This window comes from Camellia sinensis, chromosome 11 (genome assembly GCF_055761805.1).
Source record: "Camellia sinensis isolate YWXY chromosome 11, ASM5576180v1, whole genome shotgun sequence".
NCBI lineage: Eukaryota > Viridiplantae > Streptophyta > Magnoliopsida > Ericales > Theaceae > Camellia > Camellia sinensis.
Window position 1 is genome coordinate 155,127,184 of NC_138971.1, and position 16,162 is coordinate 155,143,345.

At 34.1% G+C, this 16,162-nt stretch overlaps 1 protein-coding gene and 2 long non-coding RNA genes across 3 annotated transcripts; 2 read left to right on the forward strand and 1 right to left on the reverse strand.

The window, feature by feature from the left end:
• The first annotated feature begins 1,565 nt into the window (after positions 1–1,565).
• Positions 1,566–5,998, forward strand: LOC114307824 (beta-amylase 3, chloroplastic). The gene is made up of 4 exons (XM_028253243.2): positions 1,566–2,263; positions 2,620–2,830; positions 4,599–4,709; positions 4,942–5,998. Exons 1-4 carry the CDS (start codon positions 1,731–1,733, stop codon positions 5,728–5,730), a joined length of 1,644 nt encoding a protein of 547 aa, XP_028109044.2. The 5' UTR covers positions 1,566–1,730; the 3' UTR covers positions 5,731–5,998.
• Positions 5,999–6,802: 804 nt separating this feature from the next.
• Positions 6,803–7,156, reverse strand: LOC114307825 (uncharacterized). Its single transcript, XR_003645264.2, has 2 exons — positions 7,059–7,156; positions 6,803–6,918 (listed from the first exon to the last, which is right to left on the reverse strand). It is a non-coding gene; the product is annotated as an uncharacterized LOC114307825 (long non-coding RNA).
• Positions 7,157–8,475: 1,319 nt separating this feature from the next.
• On the forward strand, positions 8,476–14,153 carry LOC114307826 (uncharacterized). The gene is made up of 3 exons (XR_003645266.2): positions 8,476–9,571; positions 12,855–13,216; positions 13,306–14,153. It is a non-coding gene; the product is annotated as an uncharacterized LOC114307826 (long non-coding RNA).
• The last annotated feature ends 2,009 nt before the right edge of the window (positions 14,154–16,162 follow it).

The window sequence follows — 16,162 nt, forward strand, 5'->3', positions numbered from 1 at the left end:
GAAGTGAAGACAGCTTCCAGAGCACCTGATCTACCGACATAATATCTACGATTTTTATTGCCCAACAGAATATCTACCATGGTCCTTAGAACTGATGTATCCACGTGAAGCTTTAATAGTGACTGAACTCACTCAAGCTAAATGACCACTTGTAACTTAGATTATGATAGGTGCAGTTGACATGGCAACTGGTTCAGAATATCAGAGGATGTCTGTATTATTTAGAATATTCTCTATAAGTACTTCATTTTCACTTGAACAAATCCATGAGATGAATTAACAATTTTATGAGCTAAACCAATATTTTTACTGTTCCAAAATGGTACAATTACTACACTGCTGATTACAAACTTGATGAATAATTCCCAAAGTGACCATTAAATTTTAAAATTCCTGATAACATAATTTCTTTCCTTGAAAAGGCAGCCTGGCCCAACAATAGTGCTTTTCGTTAACATCTCTAGCAATGGTCTGAAACCCAAACCATTCCATGAATTGGAAGAGAAAAAAAAAAGTTGGGTCAAATCACAAGTTCAAATGTCGGGTCAATCGCAATCAAACTGTGATGTCATAAATAAAGTAAAATTTATACATAAAATAAAAAATATAGATATTACGTTATTCTTAAAAAATTACCTTAAAACCTAAATTTTCTTAAATATTTCCTCAAACATTCATTACCAAATACAAAAACATAAAAGAAAATGATAAAGCTGGTGTTCAAATACTTTTGGCAATAAATTAAGCCACAATGGGTTCTCTCAAACTGGTCGGTTGCAGTGAACTGTGACCGGTTTGAACAGGTAATTAACGAGTTTCGCAAAATAAGCCAGTATTCAAAAAATGGTTACTGTGAGTTGCCTGGACCGGAACCAAGCCTGGTTGTTGATTCAACCGGTAGAATTAGTTGGTCCGGTCCAATTTTCAAAACCATGGACTCAAGTGATGAGGATTCTGAGTCACAAAAATAGGTTGCGTTTGGTAGAATTTTCTAAATATAATTTGATAATAGAGTTGTATTTTGAGTTTGTGAGTTTTGGAATTATGATTTGAGTGTGAAAAATTTGTTTGGTGAAAGAGTTTTGAATTGAGTGGGAAATTTTGATGTAACATATGATATTTGATACAAAAACTTACAACTCATAACCAAACACACAACTCAAAATTCTATTAAACCTCATAAAAAATTTTAAAAAATTCAGAAAATATTTTTTGTTAAATACTAAAAATTAACATGTGTCAATTGCAAAAAATAAAAATAAATAAATAAAAACTGCACTGTTCCGATCAACCGGCTGGATGACCGGTTAGTCCAAATTTTCCCGCCTTCAACTGAGTTTTTTAAAGTGAGTATGGAATTAATTTTTGAAAGTCACAACCAAACACCATATGCAAACTAAGAGCTGGAATCACAATTCCAAAACTCTTCCAAACTGAGCCATAGTTTCTCCAAAAATGGGATAAGGGACATCCTGTGTTCTCCAAACTGAATTTTAATGGGAGGCTCATGCACTAGGTCTTCCCTTTTTTTTTTTTATCTTCTCTTTTCTGGTCCCAGAAAACGTGGAAAGAGGTGAGCTGACTAGTCTTGATTTTTGCACTTTTCCCTTTTTAACTAGAGCCCACCACCATTGTCTCTTTCAAAGTTTTTCTTTATATATAGTGACACAAACTGCCTACATCCATTCATTCACCTCTCGTATCTCTTCAGAAAACCAAGAAAATAGAATATGGCTTTGACAGTACGTTCTTCTACTTCTTTTAGTAATTTAATAAAAGATACCAAAAGTTTCAAAACTCTGGAAGATTTCTCCGGCGTGGTTTGTTTTGCACAAATCAGGCCATCACGTCATCTCCAAGCAAAGAGTTCGATGCAAGAAGCTCAACTCACAAGCAAAAGAAACTTGAATTTGGAAGAGAGGAGAAACGAGAACTTGGAAAAGCTTCACCGGTTATCGGTTACTCATGGAAAAAACGATTCCAGGGTGCCCGTATTTGTGATGCTGCCACTCGACACTGTATCATTTGGGGGAAACTTGAACAAGCCACGAGCAATGAATGCCAGCTTGATGGCCTTGAAAAGTGCAGGAGTTGAAGGAGTAATGGTTGACGCTTGGTGGGGATTGGTAGAAAAAGATGGGCCTTTGAACTATAACTGGGAAGGGTATGCCGAGCTTGTAAAGATGGTGCAAAAGCATGGCTTGAAGCTTCAAGTTGTTATGTCGTTTCATCAGTGTGGTGGAAACGTTGGAGACTCTTGCAGGTATAACTTTTTTGATCTTCAGTTTTCTTTTTTGGGTCAAGTCAGTTTCAACTTTCACCTCCATCTTTTCATTTTTAGTATCCCTCCTCCACGTAGGTAACCTATTCAAACTGTACAACCTCTCTGTCCTTAATCACCACCAGCACTCCACCTCTTAGCCTAGTTGAAAATTGCAATAACCTTTTGGGTATTAAATTTCTTATCTATAGAGTTAGGTCACAAATTTTCACATTTACCTCTTAAATTCTAAGCAACCCTTACCTCAAGAGACAGTAATCCAGATGGGGATGTCCTGATTGGGATTTTGAATAAGACAACCTAAATTGATAAACTTTTTCGTGTCTTTTTTTTTCCAGCATTGCCCTACCCCCATGGGTGCTTGAAGAAATCAGCAAGAATCCTGACATTGTCTATACAGACAGATCGAGCCGGAGAAATCCTGAATATATCTCCTTGGGCTGTGATTCATCACCAGTGCTTAAAGGAAGAACGCCTATTCAGGTCTACACAGATTATATGAGAAGCTTCTGTGACAGATTCAATGATTACCTAGGAGATGTTATTGTGGTAAGGATAAACTTTCATTTCACAATTCTTGACGTTAATTTTGAAGGGGATGAAACCAAATATAAAAATGAAAAAAAAAAAAAATGTTAAGAATGCGATTAGATTATTTTGCCAAAGATTATCAAATCACAACCTGAAATTCCAATCTACCCAAACAGTATGTGAGAGAGAGAGAGAGAGACCTATGGTTCTCATGTCTTCAAATTATTTTCCTTTTCTACCATTATTTATTTACCTATTCATTCAATTAGTTGATGACATTGTTGGTTCTTTCTTTTTCTTTTACTTTTTTTTTTTTTTTGTGGGGGGGGGGGGGGGGGGGGGGGGCCGGTTGTCAATTGATAGATTTTATTTATTTATTTATTGTCAAGAGATAGAAGAATCCCAAAGCCCCTAGAATTTGGAACCATTTTTGGAACCCTTGGTCAGTTGGGTCTTATTAACTGAAGTTCTTTAGGGTACCCCACTACATGACCAAGAGGTCGTTGTTTAATGTCTTTGATAAGGTTATACAAGTTTTGATTGTAAAGGAAAAAATAAAAGAGAGAAGAACCCACAAACAAGATTTCAGGAAAAATCAAAACAAAGAAACATGATATACAAGAAGATAAAACCAGTTGTGGACACCCCAATGAGACTAATAGGGTTTCTGAAAATCTCAACTCTTGCACAAATAGCAACAATAGAAGATTTCATGGAAGTGAAGACCATATACCATATTTCGGAATAAGGCAAAAAAAAAGTTTACCTCCTCATTAATAAGCATCAGTATGATTAAGTAACCACCGAAAGCAAACTACATAAGCATATAGAAAAGGTCTAATATCCAGTATCTAATGGATCCTGTTGACAAGATTGTGTATGCCAAGAAACCAGCTCGATTGCATGACTTTTATTTTTATTTTTATATTTACAATCGGTATTAGGGGAATATGAAGCTACATCATGTAGCGTTAATGCTCAAACCCGGATATCCCAACCACCCAGTAACGAAACACCTTATCCACCAAGCCAACCCGTAGTGAAAAAATAACTTGAATTGCATGAGCTTCAATCAATTAGCATACTCTTCCTTGAATATTCTCACATGTTTACAACCCCAAGGGGTTGGCTTGATGGCAAGGCCCTTGGGTCTTGGGGGTGTACTCCCTCTTAGGTTCAGGGATCAAAACCTATTAGCTGCTAACAATTCCTTGGGGCCATCAGACTGGAGAAAAACCCTTGAATTAACTGTAGTACACTTGTGGGAAACTCCTTGTCAAGGATTTGTGCACCACGGGAGATTAATCGGGTTTTGATCTGGACACCCTGGTGCTAATCAAAAATAAATAAATATTCTCGCATGTTTAGTCATTGTTCAATAAATTTGACTGAAATCATCATCAAGCTCATTTTAAAAGCATGATCTACCCAACGAACCCGTTAAAAACTAGACTCTTATACTTTTTATGCTGAGATTCAGATTTAACAGTCACTTGACCATACTTGATCTGGCTATCAAAAGAGGGGTCAGATCTAAGTTTCTAAAAAATACCCAAGAAAAAAGAAAATGAAACATGCTATTAACAAATATAATCAATCACATGGTGCCAACATAGTAGGATCCATGAGGATTATGCAATCCAAATGGTGGACCATCAACAATCTTAAAACTATGCTTAAATATCATATTTCAGGACCCATTGATTTTCTCCTTTCAGTATCCTTACAACAGATAAGGACATAACATCTTTCAGCTTTAGAAACTCAAACTCCATTTCTAATGCAGGAAATTCAAGTGGGGATGGGCCCCTGTGGAGAGCTCCGATATCCGTCCTATCCAGAAAGCAACGGAACTTGGAAGTTTCCAGGAATTGGAGAATTTCAATGCTATGACAAGGTAAGTCCTAGCCACACTAATGCACATTCGTATGGGATGGCCTCAAATTTGAATTATTTGTCAACTAATGGTCCATAATTCTAAAAATTGGTCAAAGGATAAATTGCATGCTTTTATTGTAAACAAGGAATTATTGCAACAACAAAAAAAATCTGTAATCATAGCATCAAAAGGTCAATGAAAGAAAATTCTTGTATGTAGTATTTTTCTAAACAAGCTCGTGTCAAAACAGTACATGAAGGCTTCACTACAAGCATATGCAGAGGCAATCGGGAAGAAAGACTGGGGAAGAAATGGGCCTCACGATTCTGGGCAATACAAACAATTCCCTGAAGAGACTGGATTCTTCCAAAGGGAAGGAACTTGGAAAAATGAGTATGGACAGTTCTTCCTGGAATGGTACTCTAGGATGCTACTAGAGCATGGTGACAGAATCCTAGCAGCTGCAAGAGGGATATTCCAAGGAACTGGCGCTAAACTATCTGGAAAAGTAGCTGGAATTCATTGGCACTACGGAACTAGATCCCATGCAGCCGAACTAACAGCTGGATACTACAATACTAGGTATCGAGATGGTTACCTACCAATAGCAAGGATGTTGGGTAAACATGGAGTCATTCTGAACTTTACGTGCATGGAAATGAGAGATAAAGAACAGCCAGAGAACGCAAACTGCTCACCAGAGGGGTTAGTTCGGCAAGTAAAGATGGCAACTAAAACTGCAGGAACAGAACTTGCTGGAGAGAACGCACTGGAGAGGTATGACGCAAGTGCATATTCGCAGGTTTTAGCAACAAGTAGATCAGATTCTGGAAATGGATTGTGTGCATTTACATATTTGAGAATGAATAAGCAGTTGTTTGAAGGAGAGAATTGGAGGCAATTGGTGGAATTCGTGAAGAACATGTCGGAAGGCGGTCGCACAAGACTTCCAGAGAGTGACTCAAGCAGAACAAACCTTTACATTGGATTTATAACAGAAAATAATGTGAAGGAAACAAAGGAGGCTGCTCTTGTGTAAATATGTGTGCGCGCGTGTGCGTGTTCATGCATAATAGTGAAAATTCTAATATATACTAGACTAGAAAAGAAGAAGAGAGATCCAAAAAATATTTAACATATTTTGCTAAGTTTTGTCAATATGCTACAGTCGTTACTTAAAATCCTGCGTATGAAGTTGACACAGGCTCATTGTTGTGAGGGAACTTTGATGACCCATGAAAACTTAATCAAGACATTGTTCTTTACATGATTAATAATGAGTATGTTGTTTCTATTTAAGCATTTAATTATTGTTTTTCATTTTCCTCTAAATTTGTTCAAATAAAGAGTGCTTTATTTTTTTTCCCCCTTCAAAAATTTTTTGTGACGATTTCTCCATATAGCATTGCTAACTTGGATGTCCAAAGTTACATGAACACAACCACATTTTATTTTCCATAAAAGAAAAATCATGTATTATAGTATCAGGCCCATACAAAAACGTTGCACCAACAAAGCGGCAAAACTCTCTACATGAATCAATCTGTTTCACAATACACTCTACCAATTAGATAACTTAGTTAACAATGGATATTGATGGTAATATCAAATGCTCAGATTTAAGTCTCCCTAGTAGGCCAAACATCTTCTTCAACCATCCCCACCCCCCAACTAAGAAGAAATACAATACGGCATACCCAATTTGTCCACAGCAACAAATACAGTTTATCATGTAAATGCGTAGAGGGAAACAGACATGGCCATGCATACACACACGCACAGGTGTTTATGAGAGAGCAACTCTACTAATTACTCCAAATCCAGGATTGATATTTAAAAATCACACGGCACGGTTCAAGACATAAGCCAAGAAGCCAACACCAAGGTTCAGTGTCCTATATCCAAGGTCAATAATTGAAATCTTTTAAGATCCCCACACTCTTCAACTCCTTTGTGAAAAATTTACATGAACAAAAACCAAACATTACAGTCCAATCATTCCTCCCAATAAAATTGGTCATGGTGCCAACAAAATACAAAGGTTACGTATAATGCTATAGATTCAAAACTATTTATACGATAAGTCAATGTGCAAAACCACAGAAAAACAATTTTGAAGTCCAATCACATTCCACAGATTAATGCCTTTAAAGCAGAAGTATTTTTTCTCTCTGACATCTGTTTAACATCACCTAATTTCTGCCCAACAGAATGCGTCACCAGGATTCTGTATATTGGGTCAACCAAAAAACAAAAAAACATATGCAGTCAAATTTACTACTCGGTCAAGGACAACATAAAAAAGACATGAAACACACATTGCCCTATGATCACTGAGAGAGAACATTCAGAAAATGTCTTGAGTACCTCAGCAGTAGGATCTTTCCCATCACTTGGTTCAAAGAAGCACATCAGAGATGTTTTCACAGGCCACTTGATGCGGTCAACCTTGACACAAGCACCTGCATATGCCATAAACCAGATTAGTGGCAACTTCGTTCAAATTTCAAACGTGTTCTCCACATCATTTTGTGAATTAAAATATTCTCTTTCACATCCATTAATAAAAATAGAAAGAAAAAAAGATATGCATGAAAAAAGTGTGAAACAACAATAGAAACTAATAATTTATATATATATACATATATTTTTAGCCTCTTCAACATTTTTGTGTACGTGTTGTGGGGTTATCTACATCTGTCCAAAATTCTGATTTTACAACTATTTCAGTGGCAGCTAGAGGTATAAGAGAGAATTGAGATTAGTCAAACTTCAAAAGTATGCATTATTCAATTTCCCAACAGGTATGGCAGGGAAAGAAATGGAATAAATAAGGGCTTTTAACTTCATAAGGATTTTACAATCCTTATTCTAATTAATTATGATCTTAAGAATTTGCTTCCTCCAATATATAATTTCTCCTCCTCTATTGCTATACTTAACTCGTGATCCAAAAACCACTAATTTTAATTTCTAAACTAATTTCTAAGCCTTTATACGTATAACAAATGCTTTAGGGTTGGGTCTATCTGCAAAACAGAATAGTACGAGAAAAATAATTCAACAGCTACTATTGCCATTATCCAATCATCGTCATATTATCATGGGGCAGTCCTATGAACCGGACTTATTTATCAAAAAGTTCTACTCTAACTTTTAGTGATAAATTTATCACTATAAATAATTTTTTTTTTAAAATGCAATTCAATTACTTAAGGCTTGGTTTGGTTTGGTTGGGTTGGTAAATGCAATTCAATTACTTGCAATCCTGTGAACCGGACTTATTTATCAAAACGTTCTAAGTTCTACTCTAACTTTCAGTGACAAATTAATCACTATAAAAAAAAATTTCCCATGTCATATTTCAATACACACATAAATAAACTGAAAATTAATCTAAACTCACAAACAAAAGTCAAAATATTCCAACCATTTATCAATTTAACAAATTTATCAGTTTCATCACCAATACCAAATAATCAGTCTACAAACACAAAAAACATCTAAAAAGTCTCCCAAAAAAAAATTATTATTAAAACAAGAGGCAAATTCATAAAATAAAATACTAAAAAATTCACTCAGACTTGAGAGTAAATAATTCCCACCTATAGGACCTGCTAGTGATTATCCCTATTATCATTCACATTGTTCCCTACTTTCCTCGAAAACCTAAATTGGTGGGATTTTTGTTCTCAAAAGCAATGACATTACCTCCAGAATACAAATAAAAATTAAAACAATGCCAAGCCATTACATAAATTGAACATTGATTTTACATTTATATATGTATAGAGTGAGAGAGAAGGAAGGAGTTACAAATTTAGGGATTCGAAGGAGAAGTGGGTTCGGAATTGCCGCGGCGAAGATTTTCGATCAAATCGCCAAGCTCCTTGCGAGAAGATTCTCTGCCAAACATGAAACCGTACCTGGGAAGAGCAAACGAAAGCGATTTTTCAAGATCAAGATTTGAGGGAAAAAGAAAACCCTGAGAGAGAGAAGGACAAAGGACTTACCAGAAAGAAACAGCAGAGAAGACGCCTGAGGTGGCAATTGCTTGAATGAGAGTGAAGCTTTTCACCATTCTTCTACTACTCCTCGGCTCAGAGTGGAGTGGAGTGGAGTGGAGTGGAGTTTTGTGGGCTTTCTAGGGTTTATGCTGATGTTTGGCGGGAGGGAAAATAAGAGAATGAAAGAGAAAATCAAGTCCACTACTGTGAAAATGCTCTTCTTTGCTGGGCATAATTCAAAACTGTTTTTAATTTCAAATAATAATAAATTTTGTTTTTAAGTTTTTATTTTAAATTATTTTAATTAAAAATTTATTTTAAAAATTCACTTAATTTAATTTTTTTTAAAAGTAAAATATTTATAAAAATGAAATTTTATTGAAAACAAAATATATATATATATATATATATATGTTTATGTTTATCATTTGATCTTAAGCCCGGTTTGTTTTGGAGTATAAAAAGAGAGATGAGATTAGAATAGAGGTGGGGCTTCGGTTTGTTTATAGTTTTGGAGAATGGATTGATAAGTCGGAGAGCTTAAAATGGGCCTTGCATAATAGGATTCATAATCTACCTCAATACTTGGTATTGAAAATTTAGTCCGTTGGTATTAGGGAGGTGCTTACTTATTTACCCATCGTTGTCCTATCTCATCCTTTGAAGAAGTAGCAACAGGAAGGAGAGGCAAAGAGAAGCTTTCTTTTTTTTCAGATTTTCGATCTGAAGATCAGTCTACCCTACTCATCCTTAGAAGCAACAGCAGAAAGAATGAGAGGTAAAAAGAAGCTCTTTCTTCTTCACCGTGTGCCCTAGCTCTCTCTCATCTTCAGATTTTCGATCTTCAGATTCAGTTGAGAATCGGCTGCATCGGTAATTTTTTTTTGTTAAGCAAGTTATTATTTTTTATTACAAGATTTTATTGATAACATATCCCCCACCAACTCTTCTATGTTTAGATTTGTTCTTCATCATTATTTTCTTCTTATTATTATTATTCTTCTTCTATGGGCGGGATATGTTGTGAAAAAAAATAAATAAATGAAAGAGATGAAGTAGAAATAATGCTCTGTTTTGGCCATTTATGTTATTATGGAATGGAAGAAAGATGTCTACCAAACTTTGATCTTTCAATTGCTTGTATCTGGATTCTATTTTTCTGGGTAACCAATCAAGATCAAAATTAGTTTCAATTTGTTTGTAATAATTTCTCATTGAAAGATAAGCATATAAAACAAACAACAAAACAATTGTTTCCAAATCAACTATCTTTTTATTGAATGCTAAAACAGAATATCAATAATCAATACAATTTTTGGGTTAAAAAAAAAAAAAGTTAGATTACTCGAAAAATGGTAAATGGCATTCATTTTTATATACAATGTGAATGGAATATCACTCAATAAAGGACAGTTAAATTCCTCTTATATGAAGATGAGAAGAAAGCAACAGCTTTCTATGCTGCAGGTGCATCCAAGAACAGGTTTTGGTGTTGCAAAATTCAAATAATTCAAAAAAATATAATTAAAAAAAAGAAGATGTAGTTAACAATTAACAAAGCTAGTTATGAGAAGTAATTATTCATTTTTCCATTCATTTTATTGAGTCAAACACACAAGATTTTATTAAACAAGTCACTACCAAACAAACGGAAAGGAAATGATTCTTAATACTTTTCTTTTTCTTATAATTATTTTTTTTAATCATTTCTTTTCCTTTCCTTTCTGACCAAAATCCTCCCTGCCAAACACACTTTAACAAGTAAAGGCATTTAAACATTTGATTGTTCTCTTTTGGGGTAAAGTCACAACATAAAGCTTTCACATTTTGATGTGCAAAGGTCCCTGGTGATTTATGATAAAATGAAAGGGTGAGAAGTCTGTTTGATATATTTATTTATCTATTTACCTAGCTCAGAAAATATAGTCATTTTGAACAACTTGCATTCTAAATAATTTTAAGAAGAATTCATATTTTTTCGTGAAATTCTTGACAATTGAACTTATTCAGAAAAGTTTCAATTGTAATTGTGGAAAGGTGGTTGTCTTCCAAGGTAAACACATAGTTAAAAATTTCCAATCATCAAAAAGAATTTCTTAAATTAAATACAATAATACTATTAATTATACTCCTTTTATTATGGTGATTTGTTGCAACTGCTTGATAATAATCAAATATTGACAAAATAACCAGTCAAGTGTTGAGTCAGAGACTCCTTCATCCCATTAAGTTTCAAATGTTAGTCTTAAGCAAGTTGAATTTTTTTGTTATTACTCTTCTCTTTTTTCTTGTCTTTTTATTTTAATCTAGTGGCTTGTCAAGTCATAGAATTTGTTTGTAGTAGCATGATGTTTGCACTAAGCTGTATTCATATGAACTAAGAAAGGCTATATAAACTGTGTACAAATGAAGGTGATTAAATTTTATCATTCTTGAATTTGCTATTCCACTGTACTTCAAACTCACTCTGCTATGGCTTTTTGGTCATTACACTCTGTTTTATGATAGTCAACATTTTATATTATCTATTATTTGTTTTACTTTTTGTGCTGATTTTAGCTGCTTATTGTTTATTCATTTTTTGTAGATGGATAACAATTATGCCACTAAGAAAAGGAGAAAGGACCTCATAGAGGAGTTTGTAGCTCTCCAACATGTTGTTTCATCCATTAATTATGCATGTGCTACGTATATAGTGATTTTACATGCTGCATTCAAGAAGAAATAAATTAGGTTTCAACTACCTAGATCACCTCACCCCTATGGAAAACAAATTGACCATTTGAATAAATTGGTTAACGATAGTGACATAAATTGTCATGACCAATTTCGGATGAATAGGCGTACTTTCATGCTTTTATGTGGGTTGGTACGAAGTGTTGGATTGTCTGATTCAACGTATGTCGTCTTAGAGAAGCAAGTAGCAATGTTTTTTAATGTGCTTGCACATCATACTAAGAACCACAAAATTTAATTTAATTTTATGCAGAGTGGTCAAACTGTTAATAAGCACTTCAATAATGTTCTCAAGGCTGTATTGCGCCTCCATGGTCTCCTCCTTAAGAAGCCTAACCAATAACTGCTAATTGTACAGATGATAAGTTGAGTTGTTTTCAAGTACAATATATTTACAACTTCACTTAATTAGCATATTATATTTTTGTATTGCCTATATTAATTTTATAATATTGTTTTAAATTTAGAATTGTCTTGGTGCTTTAGATGGAACCGATGTTAAGGTTCTTGCCCCTGCAATAGACAAACCAAGGTATAGAACAAGAAAGGGAGAAATTGCCACAAATGTATTGGGTGTGTGCTCCCAAGACATGCAATTCATATATGTCTTGCCTGAATAGGAAGGATCTACTTCTGATTGTACTTAAAGATGCTGTCAGTAAACCCAATCGGTTAAAAGTTCCTACTAGTATGATAATCATATATTGTTATATATATAAGTACACTACATCTATATTAAACAATTATTTTGTTACATATATAGTGAAACCATCTTACATAATTACAGGCCACTACTATCTCGTAGATGCGGGTTACACAAATAGGGAGGGTCTTCTTACACAATATAGAGGATAACGTTACCATCTTTCCACATTGAGAGAATGGGGTTCCCTAACAACTCCACAAGAGTTTTTGAACATGAGGCACTTTTCTGCTCATAACATCATTGAGAGGTGTTTTGGGCTATTTAAAATAAGGTGGGAAATATTGAGGACTTATTTTTACTTTCCAATCAAGACTAATTTTGCATTATCACTGCATGTTTCCTTCTTCACAATTTTATACAATGTGAAATGCCTTTGGATCTTGATGATGATGAGAACGAGAAAATGAATCCTCCTCCTCCAGCTACTGAATTAGAAGATGAAATGATTGATGTTGTTGAAGCATCTGATCAATAGAGTGAATGAAGAATTGCCTTGGTAACCCAAATGTTCAATGAATGGCAAGCAAGCAGAGGTCAATAAATTAGTGCTGTATGATGATTTTTATATAATAGTGAGAGTTTATTACGATATGTAATTCAAACCATATTTGTTTAGTTTTTGTGTGGTATTGTAACAAATATTGTGTAAGTTCATTTGTTATTTATGATTGACATGTGTGTTATGATTTAAACTTATGATATACATATGTATAGGTATGGATGACACAAGTATGACTAGTTCTCATAAGAAGGGGAAACCTCGAAGGTTTTGAAATCACCGTAAGGAACTCTTCCTCATTACAACCATGAAGGATGTAACCGCAAGTAATCACAGGTGGAAGCTTGATAATAATCAATTTAGGGCAAGCTTCTACAATGAATGTGAGAAGAAGATCTTAAGTGCATTTCCTGGAGCTGATCTTTGAGCCACTCCTCACATCGACTCGAAGATTAAGTTGTGGAGGAAACAATATAACACTCTTCAAGATATGTTAAAGATAAGTGGTTTTGGTTGTGATGATGAATAAAAGATGGTGTTTGTTAATAGTGATGACGTATGACAAAACTATGTCAGGGTAAATCTCATTTTTATGTTGTTATTTGCATTACTCTTTACTTATAAATCAATATGTTCTTTTTAATAATTGGATAATCACTTGTGTAGAGGGTACCAGATACAAAAAGGATGCGAAACAGGCCATTTCATTCTATGAAGATTGGCTTATTCTATTTGGGAATGATAGGGCGACTGGTGAACTAGCTGAGGATCTTGCTAATGCAATTGCAGCCATGGAAAATGAGGATGCAAATGCAACTACAGAAGAAGGAGAACAGTCTCCTGTTGAATAGTTTAGCATGAACATGGGTGATACAGACTACTCAATGTCTACTGCAGGTAATGTTCCCAGCCTGTTGACTCTACTAAAATTGGGAAAAAAGGGCCTCGACCTGCTGAGAGGATTCCCACTGAACTATCAGAGATGACAAAAAATCTTGGATCATGCATTGAGAATACTAATACTACAATGATGGAGATTGCTTATAGGATATGATATTCGTATGATCTATCCTAACAAAGAAGGTTGATTAATGCAGAACTTCTGAAGTTGCCAATGAGTAATACCCAAAGATTGATGGCAGCATGTGTATGATAGTGAAAGATGAAGACAAAATTGACTTGTTCTTCAATTTAGATGAAAATGACAAGATGGAGTGGGTTTCTTTGCTATTGGAATGTCATATTTGAATGTGGCAGTTTTTTGTTTGCCATATGACTTGTAATATATTATGTGATGCATAAATATTATATCTTTGGTATTGTCTGCTACTGCAATCTATTTATCTACTGCAATATATTGTATGATGGTCTTTTTGTTGAGCTACCACTGCTCTCTGCTACTGCTGTAATCTGTTTATACGCTGTTGTTGTGTTGGGCTGGTTAAGACTGATTTTTGTAACTTGGAACTTTTTTTAAACTAAGAATGTTAAGTTGATATTGTTATTTGGACTTAGATTTTGTTGTCTTGGGGTTTTGGCGATTATGTCCCTTGTTTAGGCTCATCATTTTTGTTTGCCATATTGTATTTTGATGATTATTTGATTATGTTTTGATTTTGTTCTTGATAAATTAAATTGAGCAATATATTATATTTTATCCATATCAATTTAATTTATCTCTTTGAAGGCTCAAATGATGTTAAACAAATATATTCCAAGACCAAAACAGGCCCAAAACAGTAGCAAAACAGCTCCAAAACTACCAGAAAAAAGTTAACAGGCTGCAAAGGATTTTGGTTGGCTGAACAGCTCTTTTGGCTGGCCGGCAGATATATTGGCCGGCCGTACAAATATTTTGGCCGGCCAGCAGATATATTGGCTTGTTGGACAAGTTTGTGGCTAGGCAGTGATAGATCTTTTTGGGTAACATTTTTGTTATGTGGTGCTTGAACAGGCTGGGTTGCCATAGTGAAAGTACCCAACAAAAAAAAGTCGGCCGGGGGGTAAACCCCCTTGGGGGAGCCCCCCCAAATGTAACAACCCCATCACGTATAATGATTAGCACTTAATTAATTGAGGAGATTTGAAATTTAATTGCTAATTATTCTAATTTAATTTGGAATTTACGAAAATTATGAAGATTGATTCATATATGGTTCTATTGAGAATTTATTTTGGAATTAGAAATTGAAAGCCTAAATGGCTCAAGAAAGTGCAAATAGTGAATTGAATTTTTAAATTTTGAGTATCGGACCATATGGAAGTTTAATTAAATATCCGATTCAGATTTATAAAATTGAGATTTGATTAATTGGGTCCGAATTAGAGTTAATTAAGTTAAGAGGATTGGAAAAATTTTGAATCTAATCAGAAATTGAAGGCTTAAATGATTTAAGAAACCAAAATTGAAGATGGAAATAAGTTTAATTTAATATCTGAAACCTTTTGGGAGTTTGATTAAAAATCTGATTCAGAATGATAAATTTAAATATAATTAATTGGGCTATAATGGAAGTCAAATTAGACTGATTAAATTATGTGGGGTTTGTGATTAGTTATGATTAATTTAATTATGTGCTAATCAAGACTTAATTGGGTTTAATGGGATTAATTAAACCAAGTGTTACTTGTAATTAGTCAAGATTAAGTGGGTTTAATTGAGTTAATACATAATTAGCCACTAAGCTAATCTTATTCATTTATTAATCAAGGAAAAATGTAGATGAATCTAAAGTAGTGGTGTGTGAGTGTTGTTGGACAATCTTCACTGTATTTAAAATGATTTAATTCTGTTGTGTACAAAACAACAACAAGAATAAAAGAAATAGAGAAAAGGAGAGAATATGTTTGATTACAAAAATCAAACTCGAAATAAAAATAAATAAATAAAAAAAACAAAACAGATTTTATTTTGTTACAAAAACAAAATTAAAATCTGAATAAATAAACAAATAAAAACAACACTGAAAGTAATTAAATAACTTACTTGATTTAATTTCTTCGAATTATTTTTCTGATCAAGTCCAGTGTTTAACACTGTGTCCTTAAGACAGATTCGTCCTCTCCACGGTGCTTTCAGAATTCGGACGTCTATCTCCCAGGATGAAATGATCTACCACAAACAATAGCAGCACTACTAACTGTTTGCCTTACGAACACACTAAGTGTTTACACTCTTTCTTTTGAAAATAAAATGCAGCAAGATGAAGAATAGAAAACAGAAGTGAAATACGAAATTTCTGAATGAATACATCAAATGAGGGTGGTCCTATTTATAGATGTGAAGGTGGCTCTTGGATTTGAAATAAACAGGTATGTAGCTCTTGGTTTTGAATTGAACAGGTATCATACCTGTTGGGTTTTGAATTCAAACAGATTTGAATTAATTCAAACAGATAGTAAAACGGGAAGGGCCCTGTTTGGGTGTGCACTAATTCCAAAACAATTTATTTCTGTTTGAAACCGGGAAGGGCCCTGTTTGGATGAACAAAAAATCCAAACCAATTTAATTTGAATTATGGAT

What these genes read in the sequence shown, in the direction of transcription:
- LOC114307824 (XM_028253243.2), top strand. Translation starts at nt 1,731, where the DNA reads ATGGCTTTGACAGTACGTTCTTCTACTTCTTTTAGTAATTTAATAAAA. An exon ending in AACGTTGGAGACTCTTGCAG is followed by an intron (nt 2,264 to 2,619) that starts GTATAACTTTTT and finishes TTTTTTTTCCAG; the next exon opens with CATTGCCCTACCCCCATGGG. An exon ending in ACCTAGGAGATGTTATTGTG is followed by an intron (nt 2,831 to 4,598) that starts GTAAGGATAAAC and finishes TTTCTAATGCAG; the next exon opens with GAAATTCAAGTGGGGATGGG.